This window comes from Diaphorina citri, unplaced genomic scaffold (assembly GCF_000475195.1).
Source record: "Diaphorina citri unplaced genomic scaffold, Diaci psyllid genome assembly version 1.1 scaffold5376, whole genome shotgun sequence".
In the NCBI taxonomy this organism is placed as follows: Eukaryota; Metazoa; Arthropoda; class Insecta; order Hemiptera; family Psyllidae; genus Diaphorina; species Diaphorina citri.
Window position 1 is genome coordinate 1 of NW_007382752.1, and position 9301 is coordinate 9301.

The 9301-nt window shown below is 41.8% G+C and overlaps 1 protein-coding gene across 1 annotated transcript in view; it reads right to left on the reverse strand.

The window, feature by feature from the left end:
- Positions 1 to 896: 896 nt before the first annotated feature.
- Positions 897 to 9301, reverse strand: part of LOC103521518 (protein kibra-like) — a 25241-nt gene continuing 16836 nt past the window's right edge. The window contains exons 6-8 of the mRNA XM_008486628.3: positions 3366 to 3589; positions 2514 to 2635; positions 897 to 1029 (exon numbers count right to left, since the gene is read on the reverse strand). Of these exons, the coding sequence (XP_008484850.2) occupies positions 897 to 1029; positions 2514 to 2635; positions 3366 to 3589 (479 nt within the window). The remainder of the gene's footprint in view (positions 1030 to 2513; positions 2636 to 3365; positions 3590 to 9301) is intronic.

A 9301-nucleotide genomic window follows, 5' to 3' on the forward strand; every position in this document is an offset into this window, starting at 1 on the left:
TGCGAGACCGTCTATCGTAACGTGTGTGGCGGGTATTAGGTCCGATGCTGAATACACCTGGAGGACACCGAAGATGAGCAACGCCCAGCCTGGTGAGTAAGTTGAAAAAAACTAATCCAGGGTTAAAGCCAGGCTTTTGCTGGAATTAAAACATTTGAAACCAACCAATTGTCCTTACAAGGCAGAGCACACGCAAGTAACACGTCACGTGTCACCCATCCAGTTGCAAGACGCATAGGACGTTGCTTAGTTCCGTAGTCCACACAGAGCTGGTGTATTCAACATCGTTTTATGGCCAGGAACATAATCTGAATTTAAACTCGGTGTAACTCTTGGGTTATCTGATTGGTTGATTTCAAAATTTTCAGCCAATCAGATTGCTAGATTTAAAAGAGTTAAACTCAACCGAGTTTCTAACTCTGATTATGGGCTATAAGTTATTCTAACTAGTTCGGAGCACCAATTCAAAAACATACCTTGACGAAGCGAAATATTAAAGCCTCATTCCCACCATACTGCAAAGCTCTAGTCACAGTACGTTCTAAGAACGGTCAAATACAGGTGATAAGATGGGAGTGAGCATAAACTTGAACGGCAGAATACTCCCATTTAATTACCCGTAAGAATATTTTGACTGTGCTGTGAATAGTGATGGGTCGTGGGTAAATACCCACTGGGTGGGTAAATAAAAATTGGGTATTTACCCGGGTATTTATCCACCCCCTTGGGTATTTTTTAAAAAAAGAAGAAAAATAAACAAAAAACATCGTCACTTGATTTTTTTTTTTTTTAATTTCCCGGGCACAAATCGACTGAGGTGCTTCTTGAAAATACCCGGGTATTTATAAAAAATGGGTATTTACCCCAAAAATAAGTACACGGGTATTTACCCATCACTATCTGTGAATCACAGTCTGTGATGGTGTGATCTGTACTATAGGGGGAATCTGGCTTAATGCAGTCAGTAGGGCGCTGAGACTACGAGCCTTCTCTATGCTGATGTGCAGCGTACTGTCTGATGATGAATACCTGAGGGCGAAACAATGATACACAAAATTGAAATTCCGTTCTTCTTTTACCTCACGCAACGCGTTATCCAATATTACCAAGGCAAGAAAGGAACCAAATAGAATCATATTCGGTCACCTTTTCCTCTCTACCCTTGCCTCATGTACGCTTTTATCTTTCGTCCGAGAACGAACCTTCACTGTTCAGGATAAAATCCGCTCCGGCCGGGAATCGAACCCGCGACCTAGCGCTTACAAGGCAGGCGCGCTACCCTCCAAGCTAACTAGGCAAAAGACAGGTTAGTTAGACCATCTGTCACGTTATTTTGACCAAAACATTGGTTTCAAGGACCATGAAATTCAAATTCAACTTAATTGACGTGAACGATTTTCCCAGGTACATAAGAAAATCGCTCTCCACATAATCATAGCTTAAATAAATAATTATTGTTTTGATTTTCCCAGGTACATAAGAAAATCACGCTACAAATGGATCGTCTCCCTGTCCAGACATCATGTAACGTCATGTATGAACAATGTCTTCGTTCCATGGCCGAGTTCACATCAATAGCTATGGATGTATTTCATAAGTCCGCCAGTCTGCTGTTACTTAAGTCGAAACATCGCACGGTGGATGAAACAGATTCACGTCAAAATGCGCAGAAACGCTTGCGCACAAACAAACGAAGCGGAAGTAATGAATTATGACGTCATCGCCTACGGGAGCGTATGCCGTGACGTCAAAGCCTACATTAAAGTCACACCAAACTTGACCCCTTCTCTCTTTTTCCCTTAAATCTCAGTCGCTCCAGAGTGAATCGGGGATTTGTCCATTAGTTAGAAAACAAAGTTTCCTACTATTTTCATAGATTCATTCTCATTTGGCATACGTATTTACTCACTACCAGTCCGGAGTTTAAAGCGGTTTAAAACAAAAAAGTTCGGCTCTCACACCGTAAGTTAAGGTGTTTCATTGCCTGTTGCTAGCGGTGAAACACTTAGTACCGCGAGCTGAATCCCACCTAAAAAAAAGTTAACTATCGGTGTATTTCTAAGACATTTCTATTTCGTATAATGACATATCTAGCACACCAGAAAGCCCGTTGAAATATTTTCAATCGAAAATCGAGTACAAATTTTTGTCGATGGTGAGATTCGAACCCGGGACCTTCTGCATGGCAAGCAAGCGCGTTACCACTGGGCTTCGATTTATCGTGGTATCTAGAAGTCGTAGAAGGAAAAGAAAAATTCCGTTGGTCCTGGTCCTCATTTTTCCTGCTCTATGACTTTGAAACATCACCCAAGTAAGCGCAACTGATCTATTATTTTCGGTGTTTTGATAGGAAACTGAATAACGGAGGTCTTATCGTCCGGAAATCAAAGAAAGGAGGACAGGATAGGAGAAAGCCAGCCGTTCCGAGAACGAACCTCGCTTGTTTAGGATAAAGTTCGTCCCGGGCGGGAATCGAACCCGCGACCTAGCGCTTAGAAACCCCAAATACTTACTTGAATGATATGAGATCCGGCTTTCCTTTTCCTGCCTTGTGCTTCCTCAGCTTGTAGATTTCTCGCGAAGTTTTCTTCAACAGTTTTTCCACTTTCTTGTCATCTGCTGATTTTCCGTCCGCCTGGAAAATGAAATGGAATTGAAAAATTCTACCATTAGTAAAATTAATAAAATCCAACACACGAATAGCTTCAAGATATTTGTGTTGAAGCACAGGTTTTATTTAACTCAAGATCTCTATAATATGATGTTTACTACTTGTTGTTTACAAAGGTCATTCTTCCCCGAGCATTCCAGTATTTTTCCACAATATCTTTGCTGGTTTGTACTGTGTCGTATAAAATAACACGCGAATAGCTTCAAGATATTTGTGTTGAAGCACAGGTTTTATTTAACTCAAGATCTCTATAATATGATGTTTACTTGTTGTTTACAAAGGTCATTCTTCCCCGAGCATTCCAGTATTTTTCCACAATATCTTTGCTGGTTTGTACTGTGTCGTATAAAATCGTCGACTTCAAACTTGGAAAACACTAACACGGGTAACTTTCTGGTGTTCTCGTGTTGACCCAGCACCTAAATGGGATCCACAATATCTTTGCTGGTTTGTACTGTTTCGTATAAAATCGTCGACTTCAAACTTGGAAAACACTAACACGGGTAACTTTCTGGTGTTCTCGTGTTGACCCAGCACCTAAATGGGAAGTATTGTGTCTCTTCTCGACCATTTGATGAGAGGCATACTACGAGATGAGCATGCTACGACACAGACAACAGGCGTCTAATGTAGCAGTTGTTTCATTGCTACGAAATAAAAACGGCGGTGAAACAAAGTTCGTTCGTTCTATTACCTGTGAGATGAGATGTTGGAACTGGGCATCTTCCAGGACCCAGTTGGCTATTTCCACATCGTTTTTCTCCTTGGCCAGCTCGAGTCTGGACTTGAGATTCCTCAGGGACTGGATTTCGTCCTGTAGAGATTGCAGCTTGGTGTGTTGGGCCCTCAGATCCAGTTCGAGGTCGAGTGAGGTCCGCGGACCCGAGTGATGAGACTTGCACCGCATGGACCCGGTACCTGATGGAAACAATAAAGATATAATACTATTAGGAAAAGTTCAAATACTCTATCTGTGGGAATAAAGGGATTTTTCAGTCTCATTCTGGCAGTACAAGCAGGGTATATTCTATTCTATCTGTAGTCTGTACATTATCTTCCTTGAATGTCACCATGAACTATCCTTTTGCGCTTTTGATTTTGGATTATCAACAAGCTGTTTTTATTTTTAAGGGGTTTAATGGAGGGACCTGTAACTTCTAGTCTTATAGTCTAGAAAGCAGCGAAGAGAGGACAGGATAGGAGACGGCCAGGCGTTTCTAGTACGAAACTTATCTGTTTAGGATAAAATCTGCCTCAGGCAGGAATCGAACCCGCGACCTACTAGAGGGACCAGTCCTCATACTCAAATGACCATCACGCAGGTGAGGCGTAGCGTTTAATCCGGGTTCGATTCCCAGCAGAAGTTAGTTTTTTTTTTGCGTTGATGTATTTCAGACACTCGCCTCAGTGTATAGCATATTGGCCCCCTTGTAACTTAGATTAAATACATAGGTCCTTGGTTATGTACTTACAGTACCAAAGCATATTCTAAATTTACTCGATTTTGTTTAATATATTTATTGAGGAAATAAATTTATTTATATGTCTGTTTTAACTAATCTCATTGTTTTCATTTACCATTTGTCAAGGTAAAAAAAAAAAAAAAAAGTCTACAGAAGATGGGAAGAAAAAAAAGTAAAAAACAACGAAACAAGGCATTGTTGACTAAGGAAAATGAATGCGTTCGTCTGTACAGGGGCATTGAACTATCACTCTCACTTCGGTTTAACTGAAACACAAACACAGAACCAACATTATACTGAGGGGCTTAAAAAATAATAATAAAAAAAAAAATAGTGTTTTTCACCACCGGCGCCATTTTTATTTCGTAGCAATAAAACATCTGCTACTTTAGACGCCTGTGGTCTGTGTCGTAGCATGCCCATCCCGTAGTATGTCCCTCATCAGATGGGCGAGCACAGTGCCCCATAAACCAGGTTAGTGTAAATCCATCTTCATAAGTACTACTCACCCTACAAATATAGGAGTTCCGCGCCACAGGCGAAAATGTCTGCGAGCGTTTGATCACGATTGACTTGCTTCCACTGCCCGTCACACTGCCTCCGTGATGCGACGAAGATTTACCCGGCACAAACACACACTCCGTGTTGGTAGTCTTATCTTCCGATGTGACAGGGGGAGGTGTGGGATCTAGCTCTATCTCTTCTAGAACCTGACACAACTCTGCTTGTCTGCAAGAGATAGAATAGAAAAATAGGTTATGAATAGAATAGAATAGAACTACTACACCACTAAGGTTGGTGTTGTTGATTTATTTTTTTTTTTCTACTCTGTAAATTGTAAATTGCCCTGCCAAGGAAGCTAGCAGTGATATTGGGGTCGAGTGGATTGGAACACATCACATGCCTTCAGGCACACTCCATTTGTCAAGGGATTAGGCATTGCCTTGCCCTTGGGATCAATTTAATTTGAATTGTAAAAAAAAAAAATATTGGGACGCGCGTAGGAAAATGGTCCAATACCCAATTCCTTTCCATTACTAAAAAAAATAAAAAAAAAAACTGGTAAAAGGACCTTTAATTTGATGTATAGGTCGACCAGGTTTAGATAAGTCCTTCCATGGGGACAGACAGACACCGAAGCGAATACAATAGCCCGTCCACTATACCTTTTTATTACTAGCGTAATAATAAAGGAAGGATGGGGTAAAAATGGGAAACCCATTAAAAAATCCTTACCGGTCATGGGTCGCACTATTGTCTAAACAGAACACAGCCATCATATCCTCCTCCTCGTCCTCCTCCTCGCTACTCGAATCCTCCTCCTCCTCTTCCTCCTCATATTCTTCCTCTCCACCTCCCGTAGCTTCTCCACTGCTACTCTGTACAAATTCTCTATTCAGCTGCTCCAGCTTCAGACTCACGGCTTCACATGGGACGCCTTCACAGCCTGCAGGAAAACAAAATAAAGAAACGTTAAATCGTGAATCTGAGCAAGCGGCAGTGCGGTAAAACTAGGTAAAGTGAATCCTTTACAGCCTAGAGGGGGAAAAGAGAAAATAAATGCCTAGTGAAAACTTTTTTAATAAGGTCTGAGAAAGGGAACAACTGAGGTCTTATCGTCCCGAAATCGAAGAGCAGAAGACAGGATAGGAGAACTAGCCGTTCTGAGAACGTGTTAATAGTTAAAGTTAAAATATTCTAAATCATGATTTATTTGTGGTGAAGGATTTCACAGCATTACTACGAGCCTCTCCTTTACTACACATTTGCCAGCCTACTTAGCTTCGTTGGTACTGTTGGTAGTGCGTCTGCCTTGTAAGCGCTAGGCCGCGGGTTCGATTCCCGCCCGGGGCGGATTTTATCCTGATGGGATAATTCAGAGTTAGAATTTAATGTTGTAATATCTAATAAATATTAATAGAAAAAAGGAATTTTAATTGTGTTAAGTATAAATGCATGTCACAAATGTAGTTTCCCACTTAATACACTACGCTAAATTTTGTCGCTTGACTTGGACTCGAACCACCAAGCTCCAGATTCAAAGTCCACCGTGCTAACCACTACGCCACTGAAGTTTGTTATTCCTAAATAAGTTATTATTATTCTCCTTGAAATTGGAGGCACAGATACAATTATTTTCGGTGTTTTGATAGAGGAAACTGAATAACGGAGGTCTTATCGTCCCGAAAAAAAAAGAAGAAAAAAAAAAAAAAAAAAAAAAAAAAAAAAAGGGTATTTTTTAGATCGATTTATCGTGGTATCTAGAAGTCGTAGAAGAAAAAGAAAAATTCCGTTGGTCCTCATTTTTCCTGCTCTATGACTTTGAAACATCACAGCGCGACTGATATATTTTTGGTGTTTTGATAGAAGAAACTGAATAACGGAGGTCTTATCGTCCCGAAATCAAAGAGAGGAGGACAGGATAGGAGAAAGCCAGCCGTTCCGAGAACGAACCTCGCTTGTTTAGGATAAAGTTCGGCCCGGGCGGGAATCGAACCCGCGACCTAGCGCTTAGAAACCCAAATACTTACTTGAATGATATGAGATCCGGTTTTCCTTTTCCTGCCTTGTGCTTCCTCAGCTTGTAGATTTCTCGCGAAGTTTTCTTCAACAGTTTCTCCACTTTCTTGTCATCTGCTGATTTTCCGTCCGCCTGAAAAATGAAATGGAATGGGGCTCAACCACTTTTTTTTTTCTTCGCTGATAAAGGAAGTTCGAAACACGCTGATTGCAATAGAAATGCTTAAAATTTCAAAAAAAAAGAATAAATGCCTAGTGCTAACTTTTTTTATAAGGTCTGAGAGAAGGAACAACTGAGGTCTTATCGTTCCGAAATTGAAGAGAAGACAGGATAGGAGAACTAGCCGTTCCGAGAACGAACCTTATCTGTTAATAGTTAAAGTTAAAATATTCTAAATCATGATTTATTTGTGGTGAAGGATTCCACAGCATTACTACGAGCCTCTCCTTTACTACACATTTGTCCTCACCAGGCTGAGTGCACCCTGAACTTCAAGCACAGAGTGCACCCCTGCTTGGAGTACAAACTTCGACCCTCCCGGGAATCGAACCAGGGACCAAGCCTTATGTGACATCCACTCGGCCACGGAAGTATCTATTTAGAGTTGTACCTTGGTTTCTCGTGAGCGTACTAGTCAGGGAGGAAAAAATCCTAGGCTCATCTAGAAACTCTCTTCATTCACGGTAATAATATGAACCACGGAAGTATTTAGAGTTGTACCTTGGTTTCTCGTGAGCGTACTAGTCAGGGAGGAAAAAATCCTGGGCTCATATAGAAACTCTCTTCATTCACGGTAATAATATGACAACTTACCTTGGTTTCTCGTGAGCGTACTAGTCAGGGAGGAAAAAATCCTAGGCTCATCTAGAAACTCTCTTCATTCACGGTAATAATATGATTTCCCAACATCAAACTTGATAGTGTCTTCATAACGATATCGACTCAAGAGTATTATTATTATTTGTCATAAAATTAGCAAAAGCTTAGCCGGCAAAAAGTCTGCGTAGATTAAATAAACTCCTTACCTCTGCGCACAGGTCAGTCTGTGAGGCCGTGCTCAGAGTCAGATTGAGCGTGGACACGTCCGGGCTCGAATCTCCGCACAGTTCGAGCCGGGTCAGCTCATCCTTGAGCTTGGCTAGGCTCTGCATGAGCTCGCTACGTTCCTTCTCGCCGGAGCGTAGGGACTTCTCGATCTCGAGTAGCTCGGCCATGATAGCCTGCACCTCGGTGATGTTGTAGCAGCCTCCTGTGCTGTCCGTTCCGGTGGCTCCTAGCTTCTGCTCCACACTGCAAAAGAGAGTTGAAAATTGATGTTTTAAATTATGGTGCGCAGGACAAGAGAAACCTAAACCTGTAAGTATGTAATACTGATTACTGATCTATCTAGCTAGGGCTTGTCTAACTAGGGGACGCGGACGTTTAACAGAGAGTAGACTAGCGTCTGGCTGTGGGACTATAAACAGGGAGGAGAACGCCAATAATACAACTGTTAAAAACGCCTTAAGGTAAAATAAGCACCGAAGCAAAGAAAATTTTAATGATATCACCTCGCTCTGTTGAAAAAACAAACGCAAAAACAAAGACAAAGAGAACCGAGTATTAACAGTGAGTTAGAAAGAGGTAAGGCGCTGAGTCGTAGTCGCTAAACCCTGAATCCGGGAATAATAAAACAATGAGCAGTTTTACTAACCTGGACATAATTACTGACAACAAGACGTGTATTAAACAGCAACACGGACGACATCCAAGTCAACGCCTATCCTATCCTTATAATAATGTATCACTCTTCGTCGGTCGGACTGAATATAATGGAGAAGGCGTGCCGTCCGTGCCTCGATAGTAATCGTAAACACTATGTTCAGAGCAGCACCTTAGGTTGAAAGTGACGTTTGACTAACATTCATCCTTTGTAGACAAAAGTAAGGTGGTCCGTAGTGAGTTGAGATTAAGCACACCACTAATGTGTAACTATGATCATAAGTACCCTGAGCAAGGCTACATAGACAATTAATATCTGAATCTACCTGATTCCAAGTTCTAGAGTAAAACTCAGAGATCTTAACAAGAATATAAATGTAACTACAGATCAACTTGAAAAAAACGACAGAGTTTTTAGCTTTGGGCCCGTGGTTGGCCTTGGTGAGAGGGGGGGGGGGTGGGGGAAAATTGAGGTTGCGTTGCAGGAGGTAGACTAAGAGAGGGTCATCCCAGCTCGAGGAGTTCACGGTCATGTTCCTTGTTTCCATGCTGCATCTGGATGAGTTCAGTCTGCATCGGGATCGATCTCTAGCACATAGGGCGGAGTTTTGCTCTTGATCTTCGTTTAATCTTGGCTTTACTTAATGTGGCGTTGCGGCCTCAGCTATCGCTGACCGGAGCTTCATGGTCGCCCTTTAAGTAGATGAAAGAAAGAAAAAGAGGAGTTTACCTAAGGCAAAGTAAGATTAGACCATCTAAGAAAAGACCATCTGGAAAACATAGACGGTATTCGTGGATCCACTACCGGAGATCGCGTACAAATTAAGGTCGAGCAGGACTTAGGTCTTGGGCGTCAGTTTGGTAGCACTCCTGAACACGAATAAAGAAATTTTCGGTCTCTCTGGGAAACATCTTGACTCGTCGATCGATCCGACCACCCAATCG